A 20,192-nucleotide genomic window follows, 5' to 3' on the forward strand; every position below is an offset into this window, starting at 1 on the left:
ACAACAAATAATAATAAAATTGCAAAATAAAACCATAAAAAGAAGCGAGAAAGAAGAGCGGCGCTGCTCAGAACAAAAGATGAGGCTGCGGGATGACTGATCATGTCAGCATTCTAAGGGTTAATGGATGAATTCTGACCCCTGAGTGTAAAGTATTTATCTTGGATACCAGCTGAGTGTAAAGTCTTCCTATTGGTCGCTGGCTGATTATATGGCACATGACGTGCTGCAACACTTCCAATAGAACTGTTACTGGGATTGGTGTCCTTGGCAACAGATAATAAATGATAGAAATACCGTTTTAACCATTTCCAGCCAACTAGACAGAGCTACTGTACAAACTGTTCAAATAAAATTAAATTACATTTAAAGAAACATTTTTATGATGTAAATAATGTAAGCTTCAGGTGAACAGTTAAACCGGTCTAAACCCCCCGTTTGTTGTATGTTTGTGTGTTGGATCATACAAATCCTCAAAGCCATGTGGCAACAAGTCTGTGATTATTACTCACAACAATGCCATTCCCATACAGTAGTGTCTTGACAATTTGGTGTATTTTGGAATAATAAATAAGCCCCAATTCGACTTTGGATTCGTATGTACAATATGCAGTTCTACCTCACTGTATACCAATACAAACACACATCTTTCCATATAATTACATATATGAACATACATACAAAATCTTACTTACTCTAAGAGACCGATGCAAATAATTCCGTAGGTGATAAGAGAACATACCGTCAACAGAACTAGGGGATTTAAACAGCAGGTTTCTAGTTGTTTCCTGAAGACCAGCACCTCCTAAAAGGGACCTTTGAGTGCAGGCAGTCATGGCTGGAAAGGGTTAAAACCACAACCACGAAACAAAATGAATCAGGTAAGTGATAAAGACAGGGTTGGTGTGGAGGGTAGACGGCTGAGGGTTGCTATCGAATAAGAAAGTGATGGTCTAAGTACCAGCCCAGGGTTTCTCTGCATGGCCAGAGGAAACTCGTGATACGAGAGGTCGGGTTGGACGTTCGTCTGTCGGGCCCAGGTGGTGTGTAGTATGTTAACGTGAGAGGACTGACGCCCTGGGGACTCGGAGGGAGGCACAAACAGAAAGGTCTGCTGGCTTGGGGGGTGGCCCACTCCCTGGCCCTCTGCAGTGGCGTCCCTCCCCCCGGTCTCCGTCCCGTAGTAGGTGTGTGGGATGGACTGGGCGGCCGAGGAGGCCCCGAACTGGGGCGGAGGAGAGTGGAACTCTCCACAGTCAGAGGAGGCCATGGAGTCACTGGAAGGTTCCGGGCTGCAGTCCTTCTGGCCCTGGTGCAGTAGCAGGTTCCCGGGAGGGAGAGGCATCTCAGGGCTGATGTAGCTGTACAGTTCCTCAGTGACTGGCTGCAGGCGGCTGTAGGTCCCAGACCCCCCTGACTGTCCTCCTGGTCCCCCCTGTTCCTCCAGGTTGAGGTCCATGGAGCCGCGGCGAGCCCGGTACAGTCTAGAGGCCAGCACGCCAGAGTCGGCCCCAGCGGCGGCCGCTGCAGTAGCCATGTTTTGGACGTGGAACTCGAACACGCTGCCTTGCGGGGGCTCCATGACTGGGGGAGCGGACTGGGGGAAGGAGGCGGAGTGCTGCAGCTGGTACCCATCGGTAGTACCCGAGGCCTGCGGGCCCAAGGTGCTCATGGGTGGCAGCTGAGGGATGGGGCTGTGGGTCAGGCGCATGTGACTCTGCATGTGGGGGTGGTAGGTCTGGGCGTAGGCCGGCTGTGGAGGGTCGTACACGGCCAGGCTGGCGGCTGCCGCAGCCTGCATCTGCTGGTGGAAGCTGATCTGGTTGATCTGGTGAGCAGTCATGGGGTAGCCCCCATAGGCCATGGCCTCGAAGTGATCCAGCAACGCTGCCTGGTTCAGACTCAGCCTCCGCACAGCCTCCACCACCTCCTCCTGCTGCTCCGCCCTCACGTCCTTGTAACCGTACAGAGGGTCCTGGAGGGACTGACCTTGGAGGTGCTGGTGCATGGGCTCTCCAACCGACCCCAGCCTCGGAGCACCGTAGCCAGGCACCATGAAGAGGGACGAGGGATCCACTCCCAGGTGCCCATCCACTCCTCCTCCTCCACCCACGCCCAGCCCCTCCATCCCCGGGTGGTAGGGGTGCAGGCTGCTGGCGTAGCGGGGGTAGGCAGGCTGGAAGTGGCGCGTATGGGCCTCCAAGATGGACGTGCTCTTGCGGCGTTGGGCGTTGTAGGCCTTGGAGGGAGGGCAGGCAGGCGGCGGTGAGAAGGAGATGGGGCGCTCCAGAATGGAGGGGAGAAAGAGAGGCGGGGTGGGGTCCGGAAGGCCTGCTGAGGCCCAGACTCCTCCTCCACTGCCGTACTGGTGAGTCACAGACTGCGGCTGAAGTGACATAAGATTATAGATAGATGCATCATCTTCATGAGGGAGAGAAGCACCATTAAATACTGTAGTATTCAGAGAGATAGAAAGAGAGAAGAGGGTGAAGAGGTATATCAAAAGAGAACAAGAGAGGTAGCAGTGTTATATATTTCTGCTAATGCATTAATCCCTGCAACGGATAAAGAAAGTCAAGAACCTAGCAAAGAAACCCATGAAGAACCAAAAGATGAAGGTACAGACAGACAGTAATAGCTTCTAGGTATGGAATTAAATGCAGATGTGGCAAAGACGGCTTCCTTTAAGATCAACAGACTGCTGCTACTGTGACATTAAATGGTTAACTATAAACTGCACCTTATTTACAAAACTTTCTAGCATGACGATAATGTAAGTCATTACATTATATTACATGATGTGTATTTTGGGGGGGTTTAAACCTTTGAAGCTGACAGTGAATGATGTTCATGCTAATTGAAATTGTACCTGCTGCTTAATGAAGACTTAAGTGGATTACCGGGTAAAACAGGCGACCACACCAACTACTGTACATAGATCTGACTGAATGTACAGCAGTCTGACCAGTCTCACTAGGAGGGAAGTGTAGTTTAGCTAGCAGTCTGACCAGTCTCACTCGGAGGGAAGTGTAGTTTAGCTAGCAGTCTGACCAGTCTCACTCGGAGGGAAGTGTAGTTTAACTAGCAGTCTGACCAGTCTCACTAGAAGGGTAGAGAAGTGTACTGTAGCAGCAGTCTGACCAGTCTCACTAGGAGAGCAAGGGAAGTGCCAGGCAGTCTGTATTTAATGTGAGCACAGGGCGCCTGGCGAGAGGCCCGAAGCGAAGAACAGCAGGGTTCACTCACAGGTATCTGAAAGTGGATTAAAGATGAATACACAATAATCTGATCTTCTGTTCTCTATTTGTTATGTCTCTCTATATGTCTCTACTGTTTTGTCCCTTGTCTCTCCTTGTTTCAGATACCCATAGACAGCCCTACTGAGCTCCGGTCCCAGCTCCACCAGACTACACCCTGGTTCACACCACTCTGTGGCCAGAGATGCTCTAACATACAGGGCTGACAAACACCGCCGGGAGGCTGGCTCGGCGTTGTTGCCGTGGGCGAGGCGGGGTGGAATGCAGGGGCAGGACACTCTCCAGGGCCTTGGAGAGCCGGCCCGCAAACGTGTCACCGTCTTCCGACCCCCGGCAGGGGGAGTGGGGGGCGGAGAGCACCGGAGGAGGGGTGGAGGGCCGGTTGGGAAGGCAGGACAGAGCAGGAGGGGTGGAGGAAAAGTAGGGGACGCAAACGGACATGCTACGGCCACGGTGGCAGGGAGGTGGTGAGAGAGGCTGCAGGCGGAAGGAAGGAGGGAAGGACAATTAACCACAGAATGGATGGAACACAGGTGAAATAAACACAGGTGAGCTAAACACAGGTGAGCTAAACACAGGTGAGCTAAACACAGGTGAGCTAAACACAGGTGAGCTAAACACAGGTGAACTAAACACAGGTGAGCTAAACACAGGTGAGCTAAACACAGGTGAGCTAAACACAGGTGAGCTAAACACAGGTGAGCTAAACACAGGTGAACTAAACACAGGTGAACTAAACACAGGTGAGCTAAACACAGGTGAGCTAAACACAGGTGAGCTAAACACAGGTGAACTAAACACAGGTGAACTAAACACAGGTGAACTAAACACAGGTGAGCTAAACACAGGTGAGCTAAACACAGGTGAGCTAAACACAGGTGAGCTAAACACAGGTGAGCTAAACACAGGTGAACTAAACACAGGTGAACTAAACACAGGTGAGCTAAACACAGGTGAGCTAAACACAGGTGAGCTAAACACAGGTGAGCTAAACACAGGTGAACTAAACACAGGTGAACTAAACACAGGTGAACTAAACACAGGTGAGCTAAACACAGGTGAACTAAACACAGGTGAACTAAACACAGGTGAACTAAACACAGGTGAGCTAAACACAGGTGAGCTAAACACAGGTGAGCTAAACACAGGTGAGCTAAACACAGGTGAACTAAACACAGGTGAACTAAACACAGGTGAACTAAACACAGGTGAGCAGAGGTGACAAACAGATCTAAAGATCTGATAACACGGGACACGATAAACACTATGGAATAAAGACAAGACACGTGGCATTAGAAGACGGGAGTATGAAGGTTAGAAAGAGGTTTCAAAAAATCCGGCAAGAGCATATTGGGAACAGAAAGAGGTTAGATAAGAGGTAAATAATACTGATTAAAAGGAAAAATAATCTATAATCTCAAATTAGAGATGTGAGTACTAGAGCCATTTCTAGGTCATCTAAAGTGTTTATTAACAAGCTAGGATGACTCAAATAAAACACTAAAGCAGCTCTAATCTATTTCTTGCGGCTTTGTTCAAAATGAAAACACTAGCTGAATAAGAACCATTCAATGTAGTGGTATTTCACTACTATCTAGGGCATTTAAGAAGATATTCTACCCTCAAACCAATCTCAGGGTCTGTGTCCAAAACGGCACCCTATTCCCTATATAGATCTAGGCTCCTGGTCAGACGTAGTGCACTATATAGGGGATAGGGTGCCATTTCAGACGCAGACAGTGTTCTAAATCATAGTGTGGCTGAAAGGAAAATCACTGCCACAGACTATGTACTGCTCTGCTGCAGGAAACTAAATATAGCTAGGTAGCCAGCTGCCTGACAGGGGACTTGGCAATGCCAGTTTACCAGAGGCGCAGTCTGCTCTGTCTGTACAATGATTCACAGACACATTCACCTTGCTGATTCTACACAATGGCCTAAAATCGAAATCAATGTTCCGCCAAGAGTGGTCAGGGAACAGTTGATTTAGGGGTTGAGGAAGCTATTCCTTATTCATCCCACAGTAGCTCTACAATGTTGCATTTAGATTTGATCTGTGCCTAGTCAATTCTTCTGTTTATATAGTCTAGTGAAGCCTACTGGTTACAGTCTAGTGAAGGCTACTGGTTACAGTCTAGTGAAGGCTACTGGTTACAGTCTAGTGAAGCCTACTGGTTACAGTCTAGTGAAGGCTACTGGTTACAGTCTAGTGAAGCCTACTGGTTACAGTCTAGTGAAGCCTACTGGTTACTGGTTACAGTCTAGTGAAGCCTACTGGTTACTGGTTACAGTCTAGTGAAGCCTACTGGTTACTGGTTATAGTCTAGTGAAGCCTACTGGTTATAGTCTAGTGAAGCCTACTGGTTACTGGTTATAGACTAGTGAAGCCTACTGGTTATTGTGCCTCTGGCTGTAAGATAGCAGGCCCAGCACAGGGCTTTCAAGAGATGAAGGGCTATGAACTCATTCTCAAAAGTAAATCACAGCTTTGTTGATGGAACCTTCCAGAACTGAATTCTGTTGCAGCCCAGAAATAATAGCTGGTAGAACTCGTGAAAACATTGTTTACATCCAATGAGATGTTTAACAGGTCAACATAGCACAGCGGTTAAAAGGGATTTACTAAAAAGAAGTGATGTGATTTATATCACACAGGGAACCAATAACATTTGATGATAACACACAATAAATAAATTGACAAAGAGGAAGACATAAAATAATCTCAAATGACACAAAACCCAACAGTAGTGGAGCAGACTGCATAGACACACCAATCAATCCCATCTTTCAGTATGAAAAACACACGTAAGAATGGACTGCAAAATATGAAGTCCACAAGCCTTTTTCAGGTTGGGTTTTATTGATATACAGCTGTGTTGTTGCTTATTCAGATGTCAAAAATAGCAGCAGCTAGGCATCGTTTCAAGGTCAAATATGTCATTTAGGACTAATGGAAATATAATTTGAACACTTCTACCACTATCATTCAGCAGATTGATTCACTGTAAAGTAATGGCACGTGATGGTCAAATAAAACTAAAAACAATGGTAGAATGATTGCAGAATTTAAAGTGGCTGTGGTTGTCATGCCCCAATAACTTTTTATGCAAGCTTATCAAAGACTACACACACACACACACACACACACACGGTGGAATTAATGTGTAATCCACGTTGAATGCAAACAATTCTTGATAAGCTTGAACAGCTTGGAAATCTCAGTCTAACATATGCCATCAGGTGTTTGGTTTGTGGTGACAGCTCCATAGCTTTAGGAAGGTGAGCTATAATTCACTGACACTATGGAGATGGCCGAGTCGGCTCCAGTAACCAGGCTTGTGATTCAGTGTGTCTGACACTGATGAGTGATGGCTGGCTGAGGTGACTGCCAGTGTGCCAGACAGAGAGCCTAAAAACACCAGCATGGCACCTCTAAAATAAACCGTATGGGATTGATGGAGGCCCTGACAGCTTGCACAGCTAACTGCCTAATATCTATACAAACAACACAAAAAATAAGAAATAACAACATGAGTACTATGAATAATATGTACCATAAATGATTGGTTGGGATTGGGGGGTGATGGGTTGGGGGAGGGGGGGAGGGTACTGTACTAGAACGAGATGCATGGTATAACTGAGGATGCAGCAAAGTGGAAGGTATGAGGGGGAAAAAGGAATCAAACGCAAAGCATGGAGTTTGTTTACTTCTGAGTGACTCTGGTTTCTCCAACATGCATCATTCTGTTCAGAAATGCTAACCAAACCAACTGACATCGGGCAAAACAACAGTTAAATTCATTAAAACTAAAGAAAACGTAGAAGACACTACTGACCAAACGTTACTCCTGGAACTAAAACACACAGAGTAACTGATTTCAGAAACTTGCAGCTGTTCTCACTTTGGGCAGATTAAAGGCTAGTTAATTCTGGTACTTACCTGTAAGTCACTGTGACTGAAGACCCAAGAGCATGACTGGGGCTTCTAACCTATGGGATGGTCTTCATATACTCTACATCTGTCTAAACCCTTTAGGATGGTGTTAATTAGACATCTGTCTAAACCCTTTAGGATAGAACATGGCACATGGGTACTAGAAAATAGGTTTTAGACTTGACCTTTAGGGGAGGCCGTGGGGTTCTGTTAGTGGAGACAGACGGGTACCTACGAAGCAGGAAGGGCAGCTCATTTGTGACTAGGCTATACATTTTGGGTGTAGATTAACATATGGGTTTGTCCTTCCTTAATTTGTGTGTTTTGGGTGTAGATCAACCGTTGTCGTGTGACTATTTGTTTGCGATTCCTTTGTGTGTTTTGGGCGTAGCTCAATCGTCTTGTGTGACTGTGTTTGGGGATTCCTTAAATTAGTTCGTTTTTCTGGGTCTTCGGTTTCAACTTTCAATCTAAAAATGCTCTGGTATTGTTTTATGACTAAAAGCTATACCTGTTCCTTGTATTAGCTTGAGTGAAAACACGAGAGCATATTAAAAGACTGAATTAACAGCCAGTTTAATATTTGATATTCTATCAAGGCCCTATTCCTCCCAATACACTGAAGAATCCTGTTCCAGACATTGGTTTGGGAGTCTCTTGGCAAACAGCAAGACCATCAGCGTTACTGCTGAAAGAGGAACTGTAAAACCTGACCTCTGGTTCTCTCTGAAAATTGCCACTGAGTTTGTCATTTATTCATGACTGAATAAGTGGGTTAGAACGCAGCTGCTGGTCCACCACTGCGGTACCAAGAACACCGAAATGTCAAACTGAAGAACTCGTGGGACTACAGTAGGCTGATGTCAGACAGTCTCTGCTGTAATGGCAACTCCTCTTATAATGGTCATGATTAGTGTAACAATGACCATAGGAGTTGGCAAGACAGCACAAACAGATGTGGGATTATAAAGGACTACAGGACAAACCTGACAGAGAGGGCAGCCGGGAAGGAAGAAGGTTGCTCCATTTCAAAGACTGAGAACCTCTTCATCTCAAAAGGGAACTGGCTCCAAATCCAGTCTTCAGACATCACCTTCATGCATATTACAACTACAAACTCCACTGAAATTCACTTCACTTCTACCTTCCTAAGAACTGCAAAAAATATATAAGAATCCCTCCGACTCGTCACTTACCATGTTCTGCTGTTGGTAGGCATTGAGCTGCTGCTGTTGTTGCTGCAGCTGGGGGGAAGGGGAGGGGGAGGGGGCCTGGGTTTGGCCCTGCTGCTGCTGGGTGGCAGGGATGTTGCTATAGGACATGGTCAGCTGGCCCAGATGGGACTCAGAGAACACGGACGAACCCTGGCCGTTGTCCACCGCTCCGTCAGCTGTAGGTGGAAGGGACAAGAACCCACACAGTGACCAGATGAGAAAGGAGTGGAGAGGGAGGGAGAGAGAGGTGGAAACAAGCACACACACACACACACACACACACACACTACTGTGTATATATATACACAGTGAATGAGAGTGAGAGAGAGCGAGCAAGAAATCCAGATCAAGCGAGCCATTGAGATATACCATATCAACTACATTGTATTCCTGGTTTACAGTGCATTCGGGAAGTATTCAGACCCTTTGAATTTTTCCACTTTTTATTAAAAAAATTACATAACAGCCTTATTTTAAAATTGAGTAAATCGTTTTTTCCCCCTCAATGTACACACAATACCCCATAGTGACAAAGCAAAAAAAAAGACAAATATCACATTTACATAAGTATTCAGACCCTTTGGTAGCGATTACAGCCTCAGGTCTTCTTGGGTATGAGGCTACATTATTGGCACACCTGTATTTGGGGAGTTTCTCCCATTCTTCTCTGCAGATCCTCTCAAGCTCTGTCAGGTTGGAGGGGGAGCGTCACTACACAGCTATTTTCAGGTCTCTCCAGAGATGTTAGATTGGGTTCAAGTCTGGGCTCTGGCTGGGCCACACAAGGACATTGAAACTTGTCCCGAAGCCACTCCTGCATTGTCTTGACTGTGTGCTTAGGGTCGTTGTCCTGTTGAAAGGTGAACCTTCGCCCCAGTCTGAGGTCTTGAGCGCTCCGGAGCAGGTTTTCATTAAGGATCTCTCTGTACTTCGCTCCGTTCATCTTTCCCTTGATCCAGACTAGTCTCCCAGTCCCTGCCGCTGAAAAACATTCTCACAGCATGATGTGGCCACAACCATGCTTCACCGCAGGGATGGTATTGGCCAGGTGATGAGCAGTGCCTGGTTTCCTCCAGACCTGATGCATGGCATTCAGGCCAAAGAGTTCAATTTTGGTTTCATTAGACCAGAGAATCTTGTTTCTCATTGTCTGAGAGTCCTTTAGGTGCCTTTTTGGCAAACTCCAAGCAGGTGTCAAGTGCCTTTTGCTGAGGAGTGGCTTCTGCCTGGCCACAACCACAATGGCCTGATTGGTGGAGTGCTGCAGAGATGGTTGTCCTTCTGGAAGGTTCTCCCATCTCCACAGAGGAACTCTGGAGCCCTGTCAGAGTGACCATCGGGTTCTTGGTCACCTCCCTGACCATCGGGTTCTTGGTCACCTCCCTGACCAAGGCCCTTCTCCCCTGATTGCTCAGTTTGGACAGGCAGCCAGCTCTAGTCTTGGTGGTGCCAAACTTCTTCCATTTAAAAATGATGGAGGCCACTGATGGAGGCCACTTCCCCAGATCTGTGCCTCAACACAATCCTGTCTTGGAGCTCTATGGACAATTCCTTTGACCTTATGGCTGTTTTTTTTCTCTCTGACATGCACTGTCAACCGTGGGACCTTATATAGACAGGTGTGTGCCTTTCCAAATCATGTCCAATCAATTGAATTTACCACAGGTGGACTCCGATCAAGTTGTAGAAACATCAAGGATGATCAATGGAAACAGGATGCACCTGAGCTCAACTTCGAGTCTCATAGCAACGGGTCTGAATACTTATGTAAAAAAGGTTTTGTTTACATTTTTTAAATAAATGAGCAAAAAAATGTATAAAATCCTCTTTCCCTTTGTTATTATGGGGTATTCCGGGTAGATTGATGCAATTTCTTATATATTTAATACATTTTTTGAATTAAGGCTGTAACATAACAAAATCTGAAGGGGTCTGAATACTTTTCCGAATGCACTGTAAATAAATCCCATCTCTGAGTGAGACGCTGTGCCTAGTCCACATACATGTCATGGAGATGTTGGCCTGTTGGTACTGCTGCTGGTCCATCTCTGGGTCCTCCTTCTCAGTCTGGGCTATAGGGGGCTGGGGGTGTAACTGACTCTGCTGGGGGGATCTGAGGGCCTCTGCTGCCTGTAGGGTATACTGCTGCTTCTGATTCCTCTTCTCCAACTCCTCTCTGACCAGCTGCCTCTGTTCTCTCTTCTTTTGGATCAGAGACACTCGGTCTTTGATGGCCTTGGCCATCGTCTTGTGGTCTCCCTCGCACACATAGCCAGACTCGACCTGTTGGGACAGGAGAAGGAACAACCATGACTAGTCCATCTTGTTTTGACAGTCGCCACAACATCTCTCTCAGTGACGAGCTTCTACTCCTCTACCCAGCCACCGTTTTCATCGATGTTGCAGTTCTGTTTTTAAAATCACCAGATCAATTACTTATAACAAAAATACATGGTATCAATCGATCCACCGTCCAACAATAAACCGTACCATTTCCTGTGCCACATCTTCGGGGAAGTCCTTGTTGAGGTCGAAGGAGAACTCGATGGCTTCGTTGTCCTTGTACTTTCCCTTCAGCTTCTTGACGTCTTCTATCCTCAGCCACAGTTTGATAGCGATCATCTCCCCATCGTCCTCCTCGGCTAGCTCCACACGCACACCAGTCTCCTCCTGGAAGAACGCATGGCTCAGCAGGATCTTAATGACATATCTGTGGCAGTGGAGGAGGGATGGGGGAAGAGAGAGGGAGAAGAGAGGGGGACAATAGAGAGAGGGGGAGAAGAGAGAGAGGGGAAGAGAGAGGGGGAGAAGAGAGAAAGAAGGGAAGAGAGGGGGAGATTAGAGAGAGAGAAGGGAAGAGAGGGGGAGATTAGAGAGAGAGAAGGGAAGAGAGGGGGAGATTGATGGTAGAGTTTAGCATTAAGGCCAAAACAGGTTTTATTACATTCAATAAGTTCTGCATGGTGCATGATTAACCTATTAGCCTATTTACAGAGGACATTACACAACTCTGTGTGGGCTGGCCTAAAGGACTGCAATAGAGCTGTGTGCTGACATCCAGTACTATGGCTTAATATCCTATACTATATTACTACGTATATTTACAATCCATAAATTATATCCCATATTAACTATGTACAGTCGTGGCCAAAAGTTTTGAGAATGACACAAATATAAATTCTCACAAAATTTGCTGCTTCAGTGTTACTGAAGTATAATTACAAGCATTTCATAAGTGTCAAAGGCTTTTATTGACAATTACATGAAGTTGATGCAAAGAGTCAATATTTGCAGTGTTGACCCTTCTTTTTCAAGACCTCTGCAATCCGTCCTGGCATGCTGTCAATTAACTTCTGGGCCACATCCTTTACTGATGGCAGCCCATTCTTGCATAATCAATGCTTGGAGTTTGTCAGAATTTGTGGGTTTTTGTTTGTCCACCCGCCTCTTGAGGATTGACCACAAGTTCTCAATGGGATTAAGGTCTGGGGAGTTTCCTGGCCATGGACCCAAAATATCGATGTTTTGTTCCCCGAGCCACTTAGTTATCACTTTTGCCTTATCGCAAGGTGCTCCATCATGCTGGAAAGGCATTGTTCATCACCAAACTGTTCCTGGATGGTTGGGAGGAGCTGCTCTCGGAGGATGTGTTGGTACCATTCTTTATTCATGGCTGTGTTCTTAGGCAAAATTGTGAGTGAGCCCACTCCCTTGGCTAAGAAGCAACCCCACACATGAATGGTCTCAGGATGCTTTACTGTTGGCATGACACAGGACTGATGGTAGCGCTCACCTTGTCTTCTCCAGACAAGCTTTTTTCCGGATGCCCCAAAGAATTTGGAAAAGGGGATTCATCAGAGAAAATGACTTTACCCCAGTCCTCAGCAGTCCAATCCCTGTACCTTTTGCAGAATATCAGTCTGTCCCTGATGTTTTTCCTGGAGAGAAGTGGCTTCTTTGCTGCCCTTCTTGACACCAGGCCATCCTCCAAAAATCTGCGTTTCACTGTGCGTGCAGATGCACTCCCAGCTGCCTGCTGCCATTCCTGAGCAAGCTCTGTACTGGTGGTGCCCCGATCCCGCAGCTGAATCAACTTTAGGAGATGGTCCTGGCGCTTGCTGGACTTTCTTGGGCGCCCTGAAGCCTTCTTCACAACAATTGAACCATTCTCCTTCAAGTTCTTGATGATCCGATACTGGGTTGATTTAGGTGCAATCTTACTGGCAGCAATATCCTTGCCTGTGAAGCTTTTTTTGTGCAAAGTAACGATGGTGCCCCGATCCCGCAGCTGAATCAACTTTAGGAGATGGTCCTGGCGCTTGCTGGTGGTGCCCCGATCCCGCAGCTGAACACGGCACGTGTTTCCTTGCAGGTAACCATGGTTGACAGAAGAAGAACAATGATTCCAAGCACTACCCTCCTTTTGAAGCTTCCAGTCTGTTATTCGAACTCAATCAGCATGACAGAGTGATCTTTAGCCTTGTCCTCGTCAACACTCACACCTGTATTAACGAAATAATCACTGACATGTCAGCTGGTCATTTTGTGGCAGGGCTGAAATGCAGTGGAACTGTTTTTTGGGGATTCAGTTAATTTGCATGGCAAAGAGGGACTTGGCAATTAATTGCAATTCATCTGATCACTCTTCATAACATTCTGGAGTATATGCAAATTGCCATCATACAAACTGAGGCAGCAGACTTTGTGAAAATTAATATTTGTGTCATTCAAAACTTTTGGCCACGACTGTATATTTACTATCCATAAGTTATATCCCATATTAACCATGTATATTTACTATCAATAATTGATATCCTATAATAACCATGTATATTTACTATCCATAATTGATATCCTATAATAACCATGTATATTTACAATCCATAATTGATATCCTATAATAACCATGTATATTTACAATCCATAATTGATATCCTATAATAACCATGTATATTTACAATCCATAAATGATATCCTATAATAACCATGTATATTTACAATCCATACATGATATCCTATAATAACCATGTATATTTACAATCCATAATTGATATCCTATAATAACCATGTATATTTACAATCCATAATTGATATCCTATAATAACTAGGTATATTTACTATCCATAATTGATATCCTATAATAACTAGGTATATTTACTATCCATGACTCAGACAAAAGGCATAATTGAAGGCTCAATGTTACCTCTCAGGACATCTTATCATGTGAGGCTCAGCTGGTAAGTGTGTCACGTTCTGACCTTAGTTCTGTTATTATATGTTTGTTTTAGTATGGTCAGGGCGTGAGTTGGGTGGGCAGTCTGTTTGTTTTTCTATGTTGGTTTTTGAGTTTGGCCTAGTATGGTTCTCAATCAGAGGCAGCTGTCAATTGTTGTCCCTGATTGAGAATCATTCTTAGGTAGCCTTCACTTTTGGGTTGTGAGTGTTTGGTCCACACCGTACTGTTTTCAGTTTTGTATATTCACGTCATCGTTTGTTGTTTTGTTCCAGTGTTCTATAGTCTTTATTAAAATGCACTACGGGCACTTACCACGCTGCGTTTTGCTCCTCCGATCCTTCATATTACTCCTCTTCGTCAGAAAACCCTTACAATGTGTGTGTAAGTGTCTTTGGATAAATGTGCATGTCTGCTAAGTTCATTATTATATTACAGTGATGTTTAATGCATGACTGAGTAGAACACATGTGCAGCACAGGGTGAGCCAACGACAGCTAACATGGTAAACAACTACAGGAGCTCTCTCTCACACACACACACACACACACACACACACACACACACACACACACACACCACACACACACACAAAAACATGTCAGTTCATCGATGAATGCAGTGTTTACACCCCCAGTAAGGTGATGGATCATCAGGCCTCTGTAAATGTAATGTAGGCCGACTAGGCACCAACAAAACTAATCAAATTAAATGTTATTTGTCACATGGTAAACAACAGGGTGTAGACTAACCGTGAAATGCTGACTGACAGGTCTTCCCAACAATGTAGAGAAAAATAGAAAGATAATAACACCAGGAATAAATACACAATGAGTAACAATGAGTTGATGTGCAGGGGTACGAGGTAATAACTTCACTATATACACGGGGTACCAGTACTGAGTTGATGTGCAGGGGTATGAGGTAATAACTTGACTATATACACGGGGTACCAGTACTGAGTTGATGTGCAGGGGTACGAGGTAATAACATAACTATATACACGGGGTACCAGTACTGAGTTGATGTGCAGGGGTACGAGGTAATAACTTGACTATATACACGGGGTACCAGTAGTGAGTTGATGTGCAGGGGTACGAGGTAATAACTTGACTATATACACGCGGTACCAGTACTGAGTTGACGTGCAGGGGTACGAGGTATTTGAGGTAGATATGTCTGTAGAGCACCGCCCTCTGTAGAGCACCGCCCTCTGTAGAGCACCGCCCTCTGTAGAGCACCGCCCTCTGTAGAGCACCACCCTCTGTAGAGCACCACCCTCTGTAGAGCACCACCCTCTGTAGAGCACCACCCTCTGTAGAGCACCACCCTCTGTAAAGCACCACCCTCTGTAAAGCACCACCCTCTGTAAAGCACCACCCTCTGTAGAGCACCACCCTCTGTAAAGCACCACCCTCTGTAAAGCACCACCCTCTGTAGAGCACTACCCTCTGTAGAGCACCACCCTCTGTAGAGCACCACCCTCTGTAGAGCACCACCCTCTGTAAAGCACCACCCTCTGTAGAGCACTACCCTCTGTAGAGCACCACCCTCTGTAGAGCACCACCCTCTGTAGAGCACTACCCTCTGTAGAGCACTACCCTCTGTAGAGCACTACCCTCTGTAGAGCACTACCCTCTGTAGAGCACTACCCTCTGTAGAGCACTACCCTCTGTAGAGCACTACCCTCTGTAGAGCACTACCCTCTGTAGAGCACTGCCCTCTGTAAAGCACTACACTCTGTTTCTTGCAGTCGGATGCCAAGCAGTTGCCATAACAAGCGGTGATGCAGCCAGTCAAGATGCTCTCAATGGTTTAATCTGTAAAACTTTGAGGATCTGAGGGCCAATGCCAAATCTTTTCAGCCTTCTGGAGGGGGAAGAGGCGTTGTCGTGCCTTCTTCACAACTGTGTTGGTGTGTGTACCATGTTAATTCCTTAGTGATGTGGACATTGAGGAACTTGAAGCTCTCGACCTGCTCCACTACAGCCCCGTCGATATGGACGGGGCCGTGCTCAGCCCCCCGTTTACTGTCGTCCATGATCAGCTCTTTTGTCTTGCTGACATTGAGGGAAAAAGGGTTGTTGTCCTGGCACCACACTGCCAGGTCATTGACCACCATTGGCTGTCTCATCGTTGTTGGTGATCAGGCCTACCACTGTCGTGTCATCAACAAATGTAATGATGGTATTGCGCGGCCACGCAGTCGTGTGCGAACAGGGAGTACAGGAGGGGACTAAGCACGTACCCTGTGTTGAGGGTCAGCGTTGCAGATGTGTTGTTGCCTTCCCTCACCACCTTTGGCAGCCCGTCAGGAAGTCCAGGATCCAGTTACAGAGGGAGGTGCTCAGTCCTAATGTCCTGAGCTAGGAGGGCACTGTGGTGTTGAACGCTGAGCTGCGGTCAATGAACAACACTCTCACATAGGTGTTCCTCTTATCCAGGCAGGAGAGTGCCGTGTGGAGTGCAATAGAGATTGCGTCATCTGAACATCTGTTGGGTCAGTACGCGAATTGGAGAGGGTCCAGAGTGTCTGGGATGATGGTGTTGATGTGAGCCATGACTTCCACAGTATTTCATGACTACAGGGCTGCCAAGTGTCTGACATGTCACAAAGAACAGGATAAGAGAATCCCATGTCTGTTACAGATGGCTACAGGGCTGCCAAGTGTCTGACATGTCACAAAAAAACAGGATAAGAGAATCCCATGTCTGTTACAGATGGCTACAGGGCTGCCAAGTGTCTGACATGTCACAAAGAACAGGATAAGATAATCCCATGACTGTTACAGGTGGCTAACACACTGTAGGCACCACTGGGTCCACACAGTGAATGCTCTAGTGCAGAGCTCTCCGACCCTGCGCCTGGAGAGCTACCCTCCTGTAGGTTTTCACTCCCACCCCAGTTGTAACTAACCTGACTCAGCTTATCAACAAGCTAATTGATATTAGAATCAGTTGCGCTGCTTTCCAGGAACAAGGTTGGCGTGAAAACCTACAGGACGCTAGCTCTCCAGGAACAGGGTTGGAGAGAAAACCTACAGGACGCTAGCTCTCCAGGAACAGGGTTGGAGAGAAAACCTACAGGACGCTAGCTTTCCAGGAACAGGGTTGGAGTTAAAACCTACAGGACGCTAGCTCTCCAGGAACAGGGTTGGAGAGAAAACCTACAGGACGCTAGCTCTCCAGGAACAGGGTTGGAGTTAAAACCTACAGGACGCTAGCTCTCCAGGAACAGGGTTGGAGTTAAAACCTACAGGACGCTAGCTTTCCAGGAACAGGGTTGGAGAGAAAACCTACAGGACGCTAGCTCTCCAGGAACAGGGTTGGAGAGAAAACCTACAGGACGCTAGCTCTCCAGGAACAGGGTTGGAGAGAAAACCTACAGGACGCTAGCTCTCCAGGAACAGGGTTGGAGAGAAAACCTACAGGACGCTAGCTTTCCAGGAACAGGGTTGGAGTTAAAACCTACAGGACGCTAGCTCTCCAGGAACAGGGTTGGAGAGAAAACCTACAGGACGCTAGCTCTCCAGGAACAGGGTTGGAGTTAAAACCTACAGGACGCTAGCTCTCCAGGAACAGGGTTGGAGTTAAAACCTACAGGACGCTAGCTTTCCAGGAACAGGGTTGGAGAGAAAACCTACAGGACGCTAGCTCTCCAGGAACAGGGTTGGAGTTAAAACCTACAGGACGCTAGCTTTCCAGGAACAGGGTTGGAGAGAAAACCTACAGGACGCTAGCTCTCCAGTAACAGGGTTGGAGAGAAAACCTACAGGACGCTAGCTTTCCAGGAACAGGGTTGGAGAGAAAACCTACAGGACGCTAGCTCTCCAGGAACAGGGTTGGAGAGAAAACCTACAGGACGCTAGCTCTCCAGGAACAGGGTTGGAGAGAAAACCTACAGGACGCTAGCTTTCCAGGAACAGGGTTGGAGTTAAAACCTACAGGACGCTAGCTCTCCAGTAACAGGGTTGGAGTGAAAACCTACAGGACGCTAGCTTTCCAGGAACAGGGTTGGAGTGAAAACCTACAGGACGCTAGCTCTCCAGTAACAGGGTTGGAGTGAAAACCTACAGGACGCTAGCTTTCCAGGAACAAGGTTGGAGTGAAAACCTACAGGACGCTAGCTTTCCAGGAACAGGGTTGGAGTGAAAACCTACAGGACGCTAGCTCTCCAGTAACAGGGTTGGAGTGAAAACCTACAGGACGCTAGCTTTCCAGGAACAAGGTTGGAGTGAAAACCTACAGGACGCTAGCTTTCCAGGAACAGGGTTGGAGTGAAAACCTACAGGACGCTAGCTCTCCAGTAACAGGGTTGGAGTGAAAACCTACAGGACGCTAGCTTTCCAGGAACAAGGTTGGAGTGAAAACCTACAGGACGCTAGCTTTCCAGGAACAGGGTTGGAGTGAAAACCTACAGGAAGCTAGCTCTCCAGGAACAGGGTTGGAGAGAAAACCTACAGGACGCTAGCTTTCCAGGAACAGGGTTGGAGAGCCCTGCACTAGTGAGTCTAGTTTAAATAGCAAACATACTATTATTGTTGAGACCGACCGCATAGTTAAGTCATACATTTCATGCATCGTTAAGTTAACCTCAATCATTAACCTGTCATTCTTCTGGTACTTTAGACAGAGCTGTATATAAATCAGTGTGAAAAAACAAGGCTAGAGTCTTGATAAACACAGTGAGAATGTCTGCACAGTATAGCCAGCCTTTCCACGCATCGTTGAGTTAACACACCTCAACCATGCAACATTAGTATCAAGTACCAGGATAATGACAAAGTGGGGGAAAACCCAAGGCTTTAGTTGAAATAGTAAACATACAAATGATGTTGTTAGACAACATAGTTTAAGTCAGTCTTTTTTATCCATTGTTCTGTCTGAAACCTCAACCATGCATCATTAAGGACCCAGAGTAGGGAAAAAACATGGCTTGATTATACTTAGGCTCGTGGGAATAACATCCTACCACATATTAAAAGCTTTACTGCACTTCTCTTTTCTCAAGGGTGTAGTTTGCTTTTTGTTGCAGGGTGTTGTCTGATATTATGTCTATAATACAAAACACAGACTTTTATTAGAATGACAATAAAAGATACAGAGATGAATCCTACTAGTAGGCGACAGCATAGATGTATTAATACAACTGGCGGCTTGGCTACTAAAAGCACATTTATGCACCGGGGATTTTAACGATCTCCCAGTGTTCATGCATCGTTAAACAGTTGGCACCAGAGAAAGACAGCCAAGTCACCATCAGTCTTTCCACTGCATCATCAGTGAAACATCACACCGGGGTTTCATCTGACAACAAATGACCAAATATTGCTTGCATTCCTCCCCCACATTTCATATTTCAATGTACTAATGCTAAATTGTTGCCCTTTAGTTCAAGGACTGGACGGCCTTCATAGTGCAAACACAGTGCAGTATAGCAGAGGGATATATTGATTTGTCAGTTGTGTGTGTGAGAACAGCAGTCTTTCCAGCTCTCACTCATTGACAAAATCATTCACTACTCAACTGGCCTCACGGAGTAAAGTTGACCTTCAAATGCAAACTTTAAAAAGACACCCAGTATATATCTTTCACATACTGAAACATTTCATAAAAACTCATCAACAAAGCCTTCTAAGGTTTGTCAAGTAGTTAAACATGAAGGCTGTAAATCTTCATGAGAGTGACTAGTAAAACTGATGGACTATCGCATTAGATGTTCTTTCTACCTCCTGTCCAGTCACATGGTCTACCGCATTAGATGTTCTTTCTATTTCCTGTCCAGTCATATGGTCTATCGCATTAGATGCTCTTTCTATTTCCTGTCCAGTCATATGGTCTATCGCATTAGATGCTCTTTCTATTTCCTGTCCAGTCATATGGTCTATCGCATTAGATGCTCTTTCTACTTCCTGTCCAGTCATATGGTCTATCGCATTAGATGTTTTTTCTATTTCCTGTCCAGTCATATGGTCTATCGCATTAGATGCTCTTTCTATTTCCTGTCCAGTCATATGGTCTATCGCATTAGATGTTCTTTCTATTTCCTGTCCAGTCACATGGTCTACCGCATTAGATGTTCTTTCTATTTCCTGTCCAGTCATATGGTCTATCGCATTAGATGTTCTTTCTATTTCCTGTCCAGTCATATGGTCTATCGCATTAGATGTTCTTTCTATTTCCTGTCCAGTCACATGGTCTACCGCATTAGATGTTCTTTCTATTTCCTGTCCAGTCATATGGTCTATCGCATTAGATGTTCTTTCTATTTCCTGTCCAGTCACATGGTCTACCGCATTAGATGTTCTTTCTATTTCCTGTCCAGTCACATGGTCTATCGCATTAGATGTTCTTTCTATTTCCTGTCCAGTCATATGGTCTATCGCATTAGATGTTCTTTCTATTTCCTGTCCAGTCATATGGTCTATCGCATTAGATGTTCTTTCTATTTCCTGTCCAGTCACATGGTCTACCGCATTAGATGTTCTTTCTATTTCCTGTCCAGTCATATGGTCTATCGCATTAGATGTTCTTTCTATTTCCTGTCCAGTCAT

At 45.9% G+C, this 20,192-nt stretch overlaps 1 protein-coding gene across 13 annotated transcripts in view; it reads right to left on the reverse strand.

Annotated features, from left to right (window-relative positions):
* Nucleotides 1-20,192, reverse strand: part of LOC110490803 (serine/threonine-protein kinase WNK1) — a 183,755-nt gene that overhangs the window by 47,211 nt on the left and 116,352 nt on the right. For 11 of the 13 annotated variants that reach the window (XM_036945325.1, XM_036945318.1, XM_036945322.1 and 8 more), the window contains 4 exons: nucleotides 10,896-11,115; nucleotides 10,409-10,688; nucleotides 8,388-8,581; nucleotides 962-2,386 (listed from right to left, as the gene is read on the reverse strand). In XM_036945325.1, coding sequence (XP_036801220.1) covers nucleotides 962-2,386; nucleotides 8,388-8,581; nucleotides 10,409-10,688; nucleotides 10,896-11,115 — 2,119 coding nt within the window. The remainder of the gene's footprint in view (nucleotides 1-961; nucleotides 2,387-8,387; nucleotides 8,582-10,408; nucleotides 10,689-10,895; nucleotides 11,116-20,192) is intronic. The other 2 variants (XM_036945329.1, XM_036945328.1) reach the window with 1 other exon arrangement.

This window comes from Oncorhynchus mykiss, chromosome 15 (genome assembly GCF_013265735.2).
Source record: "Oncorhynchus mykiss isolate Arlee chromosome 15, USDA_OmykA_1.1, whole genome shotgun sequence".
Taxonomy (NCBI): domain Eukaryota; kingdom Metazoa; phylum Chordata; class Actinopteri; order Salmoniformes; family Salmonidae; genus Oncorhynchus; species Oncorhynchus mykiss.